This window comes from Carassius carassius, chromosome 20 (genome assembly GCF_963082965.1).
Source record: "Carassius carassius chromosome 20, fCarCar2.1, whole genome shotgun sequence".
Lineage (NCBI taxonomy): Eukaryota > Metazoa > Chordata > Actinopteri > Cypriniformes > Cyprinidae > Carassius > Carassius carassius.
In genome coordinates, this window is record NC_081774.1 from 5,413,834 (window position 1) to 5,427,159 (window position 13,326).

A 13,326-nucleotide genomic window follows, 5' to 3' on the forward strand; every position below is an offset into this window, starting at 1 on the left:
AAATGCATATTTCTCACCTTTCACCTTTTTACTAAAGCCACTCCCTGGCGGTGAGCCCAGGTGCGAGGGGCCCGTACATCGCTGCTTGCAGCTTTAATAATATTATTGAAATCTTAAGCTTAATTTTTTCATGCAATTTTTTTTTTACGATTCACACATCCAAAACAGCAAAACACATACTTAATGCATTTAATTGTGTAAAGCATGATTTGATATCATTGAGAAGTTGTCTCTTCCTAACAGACAGAACTAATCAAAACAAATCACACCCACACACACCAATCTACACAAAAAGCAAAAAACACTGATTAAAACGCCTACACAGAGTGAGGGAGAAAGATAAGATTATAAAGCCAGAGAAAGATTGTGAGAAAAAAAGTATCTACATAATATATATACAGACATTATACACATTATCGTAAGACAAGTGAAAGTTTGATGCTGTCAAAACATTTACTTGTAGGCCCTGATCTCTGCTTCTCCAAACACAATCACTCAGGTAAAAGATGTGAATAACATTGATACTCACAGGCATGAGTGTGACTGAGAAATTCACGCTGCTACTACACACACACACACACACACACCTACAGAGAGACCATCTGTCTAACATTGTTAGGAAGTTTTATCAGCGTTCTGAGATACCAGAACACAGATCTGTACAGACAAACAAAGCATCAGTTTCTCAACAAGCTTTAGTCAAAGCGAACTGATGGAAAGCTGCATGCTGCATGTGTCAAGTGATGTCATTTAGGTGTAACTCACCATCAAAGCTCTTGTACTGGCTGTTGAGAGAGGCCTGTAAGGTGCGTCCAGACTCCTTCACATGAGTCTCAAACTCTCGTTGGCTCAGGTTCAGAAGGTTCTCCTCCATCCCAGACGTGCAGCAGGTGTAACCCTGAGAACAAACCTGCAGGTGCTCACCTGAGACAGAGAGAGACCATTAACAATGTTAACATGACCCTCAGTAGAAATGCATTTGACTATCAATGATCAACATCCATCTGTTTATTCATTCATCCATATAACCATAAGAAAGAAAGAAAGAAAGAAAGAAAGAAAGAAAGAAAGAAAGAAAGAAAGTAATAGGCTTACACTGGTTTACTACAGTGATCAGTGAACTGTAATTACACACGGATCTCTGACCTAATCTGAGCACAGACACATGCTCTCTGAAGCAGTATTAGTCTGTGCGCACACACACACACAAACACACACACACACACACACGATTGTGATTTGTGCTGTTTTAGAAGGCAGTAGCAGATGGTGGTGTACAGACATATTATATTTATATATAAGATTAAGTATTTTCCTAGTGAATATTATCAGTCAATCAATCTTATGAGAAATAAAAATATGTATAGAGATATAAATCAACCCTCCGCGTTAAAGCTCTGAATGTGTCAGCTCTATGACTGACAGCTGAACATCACAGCACAGTTACATAAGACAGTACAAACGATTTTTATGACAAGGGGGTTGGAGGGGAAGGGGGAGGGGATAAATAGTAATTAAAAATTTCCACTCAATAGACTGCTGTTCAGCCCTGTGTTTTGTCAAATATTTACTACAGAAGTGATGACACGGTCAACTGATATTAAAACTCTGTAAGACAATGTCCAGCTCAGTAGCGTACAAAGAAATTAGTTATTCTTTATAAATTATTATTATTATTGTATCATTTAAAAAATGGTTTCTATTTTATTTCTATTTCCAATTTTATTTTGTACTATTATTTATAACAAAAACAATATTGTACAAACAATACAAAATAAACTTTTTTTAATGACAAATAATCAATTATTATTATTTTTATTATTGCCTCTCTTTTAGAAATGAATAGTTCAGAAGCAATATAGATAGATGACTCATATTTAAGCAATAAACAATGGTTTATTGAAACACAATTAGCAAACCACATCATTCTTATATAAGCTAACTTGGTCCACTGTGCATTTTCGTGTTAGTGTGTATATCTTGTGTGTTTTGCCAGGATGGTTGTCAGTGTCAAAAACGTGAGTCTCTACCTATGACTTGTGTGTGTGCGCACACGTGTGTTTGTCAGCGGGTGAGAGTACACTCTGTCAGAGACAGGATTCTTTTTCTAATGAGCTGGGCTGTCAGCCATTTCTATCCTGAGCCTTTTCTACAATCCAAGGCCAGAGAGAGAGAGAGAGAGAGAGAGAGAGAGAGAGAGAGAGAGAGAGAGAGAGAGAGAGAGAGAGAGAGAGAGAGAGACTCCAGCAGCACAGTTCATTTTCCACTATGACATATAAAAGCACACAGCAAACTGATTAAATTTAATGCAGGTCTTATCAGAGCTTAATGTTACTGCTCAATAAGGTTTACAGGCACTTGAACACTTGATGAAACCCACACAATCAATGTGTTTGGCCTCTAACATCCAGCGCATCCCAAAGAAAACAGAAAACATGGATCTGACAAAATGTGTTGCTGTGAACTAATTAATATGGAAGGGATGGGATTCATTGTGATTTATTTTGTGAGGCTGTGGACTGACAGTCAGCAAGGGCATTCACATTAAAATGTATTTTTAAATAAAATAAAATAAAATTAAATTAAATAAGAGATTAAAAATAGCATTCTGTCAAGGGAAAATATTAATTCACATAGTAACAAAATAAAATAAAATAATTAGTTAAAATTCAGGTTCAAAATAACATTGTCAAGAAAAAATGTTTAGATTCTCATTTATTTTACAAAATGGCAAAATAAATAAATAAATGAATAAATAAATAAAAATAGTTAACATGATTCAGATTGTTGGCATTTACTTCACAGCATGGAAAAGTTTGAAATAAATTAATGCTCGGGAAAACACACACACAGACACACACACACACACACACACATATATATATATATATATATATATATATATATATATATATATATATATATATATATATATATATATATATATATATACATATATATAATTATTTTTAGGTGAACTATTCCTTTAATGCATTGATTCATTGATTTTACAATACTTAACCCATTAAAATAGCTTAATGAAATTAAAACAAAATTAATGAAGTACAATTTCTATTCTAACCCTTTAACCCAATTTTGCTACTCCGCTTGCAATCAGATCGCTTTGAGCTGATTTAATGCATTCAAACAATCTGTCCAAAACAGTGCTAATATAAGAGAAACCAGGCTGATTACATCAGATACTGTATATATATATATATATATATATATATATATAAATATGATATATGATACAATTTTATTCAATAAAATATATAAATAAATAAAACAATAAATAAAACAATAAATAAATAAATGATTCCGATTGCCATTTATTTCAAACTATGGAAAAAGTTTAAAATGAAATGAAATGAAATAAAATATAATAAAAATGGCCATTCTGATCATAAGAAATGGTAGGAAAGAATTGATTTATTTTAATTAAATATTGATTGAATTAATGTTGCTTTATAATGATAATGTATACACTACAAGCTCAAGATTTACTGAGATTAACATTATCATTTACCCTTTAATATTTTAACAGCCTATTTCATCAGGTTTAAATATACACAGACACACAGGAAAATACACTGTTGCAGAGGTGGCAAACCGTTTTCTGTGATCTTTTGGCAGTTAGTAATCAGCCGCAGCAACCCCTGTTCGATTCAGATTCACTGTGTGCTTGCTAAATTACCCCTCAGAGATCAATAAAGCACATCTCTCATTAAAGTGAGCTGGACTGGAGTTCTATTCCACCTCAGTAAATTAGAGTTAATATAAAATTGATTACTCTGTAGGTAAAACTGGATACATATAAACATCTTGTAAACATCTTCTGGTTTCAGCCTAGTGCAAACTAAAATAAGAGAGAGAGAGACCTTATGTGACCTCTAATAACAGCATTTAAAATGGTGAGTAAAGCCGGTGGTGTTTTTCCCCTCTAAGGTCTCTCATGGCCCACTAACACACACACACATAGTGAGACTGGAGATTGAAGAAAGACCAATTCACAGACCATTAACTTATCAGAGAACTCTAGGGAGGAAAACTCCTATTAGAATCCGATTAGAGCACAGAATGAGAATCCAAAAGACCCTCTAACTGTGTTTGTGGGGTGTGAGTGAGTGTGAAAGAGAGAGAGAGAGAGAGAGAGAGAGAGAGAGAGAGAGAGAGAGAGAGAGAGAGAGAGAGAGAGAGAGAGAGAGAGAGAGAGAGAGAGAGAGAGAGAGAGAGAGAGAGAGAGAGAGAGAGAGAGAGAGAGAGAGAGAGAGAGAGAGAGATGGGCTGAGGGAGATGAGAGAGTTAATTTGACCAGGGAGAGGAAGGAAATGTTCACTTCAAAAGCAGTTACACAGATAAAACATCAAATGAAACACACAAAGCCTGCAGACTGTATGAGTAGCAGTAACTATAGCATTACCACATTCAAAAGGAAGTGATTATGGATATCTGTCTTAAAGAAAACCCTCAAAGAAGGACATTTATGTACATTCCCAGAGTGAATTTCCTCCCTTCCTTTATGTCACGTGAATGTTGGTAAGTTTTCAGTTGGTAAGATTTCTAAAGGTTTTTGAAGTCTTTTATGCTCATCAAGGCTAAATAAAAAAAACATGTAAAAACAGTCATTTTGTGAAATATTATTACAATTTAAAACATGTTTTCTATTTAAATATTAATGTTTTAAAGTTAACACAATTATTACTTTTAATTTCCCAACTATTTCATTCTTAGCATTGCTACAAGAGCACTGCACAAACCCCTGGACAATTAGCTTAGCATTTAGCCCATTTACACATCCTGAGGAAGATGCTTCACACTGTTATAAAACAGAGAAACAAGCTGTTTCTAAATGTAAAGTGGGTTGTTTTCAACTATAAGGAAGACATTTCAGTAATTATTTTAACTTCAACACATGCTTAGCTGAGATTACAGGAGCATGATTAATGATAAGGTCAATGCATGCTAGAGAAAATGTACGTAAAGCCGATGACATTCAGTAGCATGTCTAAGTTTGCAAATGTCTCACATACAGTACACACACACACAGAATGATTTATAAGCAAGGACACTTTATCTGAGTGATCTGATATGAAACATTTAACACGCTAGCTCTTCACCACCCAATCAATACAAGACAAGAGCCCTCACACCAAAACACAATTGCATTTCAGAGGTATCTGATAAATGAGTTTGCCAGCGGTGTGCATTTCTCTTAACGATCCACTGCAAATAACTGCAAATGTGAAGCTGCTTGTCTTGCATTAACAAGGGCATTTGAAGTCTGGGAAAAATGGGACGCATCATTTGATAGCATCACTCATCCATATACACACACATCCTACAGGACCTAACTATTTACTACTTACACAGAAGTGTTCTGGATGTACCACGGTAAAATGGTGGCATCAGTAATACACTGTTATTCTAAAATTTGGGGTTGGTAAGATCTTTCAAAGTGTTTTTTAAAAGAAGTCCATTATGCACACCATGGCTGCATTAAAAACAGTCATATTGTCGAATATTATTACAATTTAAATTCACCATTTTTTCTTTATAAATTGTATAATGTTATTAATTTCTGGGAGGCAAAGCTGAAATTTCAGCAGTCTTCAGTGTCACATGATCCTTCAAAAATCATTATAATTCTGATTTAGTGCTCAAGAAACATTCCTTGTTATTATCAATGTTGAAAACAGTTCTGCTGCTTAATATAGTTTAATAAAATCTGAGAAATTTGGGGCAACAGTGTTGCATTTTTTCAGGAACCTTTGATGTAAAAAAATTTTTCCTGTAATATCTCACATTTGATCAATTTAATGCATGCTTGCTGAGTAAAAATATAAATTCCAGCCTCAAACTTTCATATAGTGCATTATATTGTTTTAAATAGATGTCAATTCACTGTACAAAAATTTTTGGTTCCAAATGATGTAGTTACAACTTCTACCAGCAGGGGCTAACTGGATGATGCTAACCACACCTGTTCTCGCATCTCGCAATCTTAGCAGAGCACAGCTCAGTCATATATGTACACCAGAGTATTTTTGGCCTCGCAAAACAGATGAGAGGAAGTTGAGATATCATACGATAGGAAGTTGAAAGATGTGACCCATTCTAGTAAGATGCATCATTAAATAAAAGCCAGACAGAAATCCCACCCACACACAGTTCCCGTCACACACACACACACACACACACAGAGAGAGAGAGTTATCAGGAACATGATGGATTACAGCAGGGTTTAGAAATGAAGCCTGAACAGACACACACACACACACACTGGCATTCAGTATCAGTGAGATATAGCGTGGTGGGCAGAGAGACAGGACAGATGATCCGGTGTGTAAAACTAAACACAGGATTATCACTGTAACATTTTCCTGTCTGCTGCTGGATCACAGCCTTTATCTCTCTGTGATTATTTCCTACAAATTCAACTAACACACTTGGGCGAGGGGGGGGGGGGGGGTGGATGGGTCCCATGATCAGTAGAAAATATACACAAACATCCAAAATGCGAGATTTCTTTAGACCAAAATTGCACAAAGTAGATACAAGTAATGCAAGTTACGTAATCACATTAATTTTTTTCAAGTATTCACATTCAAATTCATGTTACTTCTTAAATTACAAGAAAATATTGGAAGAAAATATTATTTTTCAAATAAGCAATGGCGGTTACTTTTTTCCCATATATTGACTGACGGCTGTTTGAGCTGCGCCCTCTACAGTAGATATGAGAATTTACATTTCAGCCTGAGATGTATTAATAATAATAATAAAAAAAATAATTATGTATGAAAGGGACAAAAATAAAACTTTTATATTAAAAACAAACAAGCAAGCCTTGCCCAGATAAGAAAAGTAATGTAATGCAGTATCGCTATTTAGTTACCTTTTTTGTAATGCATTCATTTTAAAAGTAACTTTCCCCAACACTGTTTTACACAGAAATCAATCACAATGACTTAATTTGAATAAATAAAAAAATTTAAAAGTATATTTTTATGTGACAAAAAATGGGTAATGAATAAAATGTGATGAACTGTCCTTATTCTCCTCAAATCAAACATGGCACTGTTCGTTGTGTCACTGATGGATATGAAACATCAGTGATACATAATATTTCATGTCACTGATATCCAACCTGTGCGAAAGCCACTCTTTCAAAAGTTAGAGGATGGGAACATTTTCTGTTTAGTGTCAAAAACTCTTTCCGGTTTCAGCTCAGTACAAAAGAACACTACACGTCACTTACAGCAGGCCCTGTTAAACAGACGGGTAATGCTGAGATGACATTCAGATCATTAAGTTTTCCAGAGAGGAATCTGGATTTCTGATCCAGCTGCATGCATCTGTCTCCCCTATCTAGAATCACAAGCAAAAATCACTTCAGCTGAGCTGACTGGACAGCTTTTCACATGCAGCCTCATCAGCAGGCATTTAACAGCATAAATGAGGGATCTGAGAAATGAACCGAACAAAAAATATGATAAGTTGAGAAAACGAGGGGGGGGAAACACTGTCAGATGTTGCATAATTCAGTTTTGAATGATGATACGAGAGTTATTCATTCACAAATTTTCCTAGATAAATAATTGAGGGATTCTCTCAAAAAATATCTCTTTGCATAGTCCTGAATGCAAAATACAAGGCAACTTAGGCAAGCTACGTATCTTTTCAGTGGTGGAATATTAGTGGTGAAAGTGAGTGAGACGCAGCTGGACTCCCTGTGGGACAGTTCTTCAGGGACACTGACATGGATCTGAATCAGAGTCTAATGCGCTCAGCTGCCACTGCGCAGGTGAGTACCAGTGCCCTACATTTACACACTAACCTGCTTTTGCGCATGTTGATTCACTTCTCATACTGTACCTGTTGTCCCATTTTCTGAATGAAGCACTGAGCCACAAACACACCGGATGAATTACAATGCATCTGGTGTGTCTAAAAAGGTTTATGCAGCACACTTTTAGTAGCATGAAAAATTTTCTATATTTCCATGTCTGTTGCTGATCTATTGTTGTGGTAAAAGTTGTTAAACACTGAATAGACCTTAGGCAGGATAGTGGCATATTTCATTTTTTGACAGGAATGAAAATGAGGCTGTGAGGAATTGAAGTACAGTGTATTCAATAGATTGTACTGTTGTTTACAACATGCCAATTGTTCAGCTGAAGAAACATCTTTCGGAAAAACACCCTCAGTTGACAACAACTCCATATAACAGTTTTACAAGTTGTGGGTTATATAAATTATATGAGGTTTATACAGTTTGTGCTATTGTAAATAATCTAAATATATCCCTCACAGTCTTGTTTTTTTATGTTAAATTCAACATGCAATTCTAGGCCTATAGGCATTGAGATATAAATATGACGTTAACCATATGTAAATGATATTTAAATGAGGACAGTCATATGTTCGAGTGCAAATGATTGCAATAAAATCATCCCACTTTCAGCATTCTTTGAGTCATTTACATTTTGTAACAATTTAAAAAGTTCACATGTTCTCAGTGGACTACAAACTGTCTACACAGTACACTGAACTCTTTTCCTCCCACTGAGCATGAAAATCCTTGTTTTCATGACAAAAAGGTGAAGGGGTAATTTAGAGCTGAGAAAAATGAACACGAGGGGACGGTCCTTGACCTCATCTACAGATGGGCTTTGGTTAATCCGTTCCTTCTGCTTTTGTTTTAACATTCATTACAGACACAGACTACTGGAAAAGTCAATCCCCTCTGTGTCTTTGTGTGTTTTGACAGCATGAGATATTTTGGAGTTGTGTGATTTGGTGTGTGTGTCTGGGAGAGTCAGAACAGTCTGCTGTTTAGTGAACCTTGTTGCTGAGCTACAAAGGAAGTATTCATCAAGAACGAATGTAAATCGGGTTATGGTGCAAACACACCCACAAAATGACTGTATTATCTCAGTTTGCATGGTGCAACTGCCCACCCAAGCCAATTAGGTGCTAGTTTGAACAGGATGCAGTGGACCACCACAACCATATACTGTATACATTAGCTAGATACATAATTGGAATGCTATCAGTATATGAAAACTATAATAAATATATTTTATGCTTATTTTACAAATACTATTTTCATAGATATAGATATATGCAGAAGAACAGATTGAATTATAAAATGCAAATTCATTATTAATAATTTAATACATTTATAATAATCAGAAAATATAAAAAAATTGATACATTATCGAGATATTCAATCTTAAATGCTATCAAGAGAGAACAAAATGATACAAGAAAATGAAAATTCATAAATTACTTGTATATATACATATATATATATATATATATATATTAGAATTTTACAATACAAGTTATAAAATATGTATTTATAATGTTAATTGTCAAATACACATCTAAATTGAAATGGCTGAGGAATATGCTTTTCCAGATAGTGTACAGTAGTTATAAAATATCCTTGCAGGGGCTAACTGGGACATGCTAACCAGCCCAACTTTGTGTTTTTGACTGTGTAAGACAAATAATAATGTTTCTAAATCTAGCATATTCTATAAAGAATCGTATTTGTTTAGAATGTTTGTTAATGACAAAGACTGTCTGGCTGATTGAAATATACATGTATAGTATAGCACATTCAGCAACTGGATAAGTTGGACCGTACATGGCTCTTGTCAAATAACTTTCTAGTCTGTAAGGCCTAGAGCAGCTGTCCATGAATCAGCAGACACTGTGGTCCCATCATGAAGTAAGGGCACAAAAAACACAACTCAGCTGTCTTTCTTTCATCCGTTCTGTTCTTCACTCTTTCAACACAACACCCACATCAGTCACCAGTGACTGATGAATCACATGCATGCACAGATTTGTGTTTGTCTGGAACATCTCAGCACCTCGGGCTGGATCAGAGCAAGTGCAAACCTCGTCTTGTTTAATGCCATTTTTCCCTTTATGCATCAGCCTGTCTGTCTGTTTCCTACTCTTTTTGCTCTCTTTCTCTCTCTCTCTCTCTCTCTCTCTCTGCTTTTGCACGAAACTGTCAGCTCTTTCTCAACAGAGCAGATTCACAGGCGCCCCAAACACTGCCAGCTCACTTGACTATATGTGTGTTTGAAATAGGAATTAGACTGAGTTTTAGTGAAAGAAATACAAGGCATTGAAAAAAGGTTTGAATAAGTCAAATCTGACACCCACAGAGAGAAGAAATAACCTGAAAGGAAAATAAAATGAAGAATAATTTGCATAAATGAGAAAAGTTTTAATGAGAATATATCTCAATTACTCAATTATAACTAAATTTTTCTGTTTAAGCTATTTTTGATCAAATAAATGCAACCTTGGTCAACATAAAAATCAAACTGTATTGTGTTCCTGTGGCTCAATTTGTAGAGCATTGTGTTATCAAGCGCAAGGTCGGGGGTTTGATTCCCCGGGAACACATGATAGGTAAAAGTTGATAGCCTGAATGCACTGTAAGTTGCTTTGGATAAAAGCGTCTGCTAAATGCATAAATTTATTTTTAATTTAAACTGATTAAAGTGTATAGGAATGTGTACAAAATCACCAATCAACATTAACATGTACACATTTTTTTTTTAACCTTTTTTTTTTTTTTACTTTATTCGTTGATTCATTTTAAATTAAGAATTAAAAAAAAAAAACAGTAGGTGTCAAAAAAAAAAAAAAACTTAGAATAACCTAAATTAAGTCTTCTGGACTTTGGAGGAGCAACCTCTGAGCAATAAATTCTCCCTCCCAATCGTGACCTCCACAGAGACGACATCTCAAAATACACATTTGTATCCTCTCTCACACACACACATATTCCTTTGTGCCCGTGTGGGTGGGATACGCTCCATCTTACTGATAGCCTGAGGTGGGGTCACGTTAAATATGTGTGTGTGTGTGTGTGTGAGTGTGTGAGTGTGTGAGTGTGTGTGTGTGTGTGTGTGTGTGTGTGTGTGTGTGTGTGTGTGTGTGTGTGTGTGTGTAAATTACAACAGCTATCTCTGTGTCCCGAGGGTTATGTGTCTGTTCATATGCAGATTCAAGTAACATTCACTAGCCTTTGTTTCCCCAATACAGAAACAACTCCATTCCAATATTTAACACCCAGCGGGCAGGAATCATGTTCATCCAGGCAGACTTAAATACACTCTGGAAAACTGAAATATTCATCGTCTCACCTCAGGAGATATAAATGAGAGGTGAAGGCAAATATAATTTAGCTGTCAGGACGGAACTGTGATGGGGTTCTGCCAGTTTGCAGATGAATTACTATGGTATATGAGAGCACAGGAGCGCTAACTGAACAGGCTAAAGCCTGGACATATCATAAGACAATCCGTTAAGAGTTTTTCTTTCAACTACAACAGCATCTATGGCTTGTTAGTGTTAGTGTGGGTGGTTGTGAGGGTATTGCTAAGGTGTTCTGGATGTTGGTGTTCAAAATTGTTTTTGTATTTTGTAGCAAATTGGTATCAACTGTACCATTGTAGAGTTTGGTATTAGCATGTTGGATGTTGCTATTCTTCAGTCTGTCAGGCACAAAGCAGGACAGCCTTTTTGAAACAAAAACAACATTCATAAATAATATTTATGTATTTATGACTTATTGTTTTAAATGTAATATAAGTAAAATACACTTCAAAAGGGACCTGTAAAATAAAGTAAAAACAATATTGTGAAATATTATTACAATTTAAAATAACTGTTTTCTACAACAAACTGTATAACATTTCTATAAAATCACAATGTCTCTTTCAGAAAAAATTTTAATATGCTGATTTGGTGCTCAAAAACGATTTCTTATTAATATCAATGTTGACAACAGTTGTGTTGCTTAATTGAATTTGAAATATAAATCTTTTACAACATAATAAATGTCTTTACTGTCCCTTGTGATCAATTTCATTCTTGCATCCTTACTGAATAAGAGTATTAATTTCTAGGGACACCAGTTATAACATAAAATTACTGACCCATTATGTCAACAAAAACGCTTTAAATGCTTTTTAGACAATTTGCAGTTTAAAATTTTTATTTTAGTAAATTAGGATACCGTAGATACAATAGGAAAAACTATTTAATTAAATACAGGAATATCTAATTGGATGATATCTAATGAGATGGGGAAAAACAGACTTAAGCATAAACAGCTGCTTTTTAAAACATTCAGAATATTTAAACAGTCATAGCACACAGGAAGTGATGTCACACTCCTTGTTTTTCCAAAGGTCATCCATTGTAGCCTATGCCCACATTGACCCATAAGAGTGTGCATCTCACCGCCACATGGGCATCTGACACAAAGAAACCTGGGACACAGTCATAGGACCCATGCTGCTGACTCATGTGGGGTCATAATGTGATATTTCAGCACAATGTGCGTCTTTGAGTGATATTGAACAAGCTCTGGCATGAACGCTGAGGATTAGCTCAAGAAATCTGACACACTCTGACACTCTCCTGCTAGAATCATCTATAAGTGTTCAAGAATTCAGTCTTCCCGTTCTTTAAATTCCATACGCCAGATGTAATTTGCAAGCAACAGATATCAATTAAATAACATTTTAGTGAATAAACAACAGCATCTTTAACACAGTGAGTAGGGTTGGGCCGATAGACGATGCCATCGGCTGATAAACATCATGATGTTGAGCTGGCATCGTGATCCCCCTCCCCCCATCACTTACAAGATTCGCAATATGTTTGTCAGTGATACTGAGGATCTGCAAATCATTGACCATCGTCCTCAGTCATCTCTACTTACACAGTGTCTACACTGAATGCAACTGTTGTTGTGTAGCGGCGCGCTGCATCAGCTTAAGACTGTCTACACTGGACGAAACAAAGCGACCATTAAATTATTTGAAATTTGTGTCAGCAAGTCATAAATAGAACGCAGCATTAGTTGACTGTCAGGGATTTGTGGTGCCACGCCTTGCCACATCCAGTGTAGACAACATCACTGATTATCAATATATATTGACCGATCTATATATAATAAATCTCTTTTTTAGATCAGTGGTTCTATAGTATTTTGTCACGTCACAGCTCACATCCGGTGTAGACACTGTGTTAGGAATCGTTAGTTGTTTCTCTTATAAGGATTCACGCCTCGGTAACAACACCAACAAAAACCCAACCTCCCTCCGCTCGCGTCATCATCCATCGTGATGTTTCACTGTAGACATCGTCCGATGCCAAATTTGTAGACATTGCCCAACCCTAAAAGTGAGAAATTAAATCTAATATTTTGATTGATTAGTCAACTGGCATAACATCACAAATTAAGATGTGAATGAGAGCAGAAGTCAAATAGGAAGCTGG

General features: G+C 35.6%; 1 protein-coding gene across 1 annotated transcript in view; it reads right to left on the bottom strand.

Moving 5' to 3' along the window:
* Positions 1-13,326, bottom strand: part of LOC132096118 (glypican-1-like) — a 72,281-nt gene that overhangs the window by 23,079 nt on the left and 35,876 nt on the right. Inside the window, exon 2 of the mRNA XM_059501303.1 lies at positions 766-924. Coding sequence (XP_059357286.1) covers positions 766-924 — 159 coding nt within the window. The remainder of the gene's footprint in view (positions 1-765; positions 925-13,326) is intronic.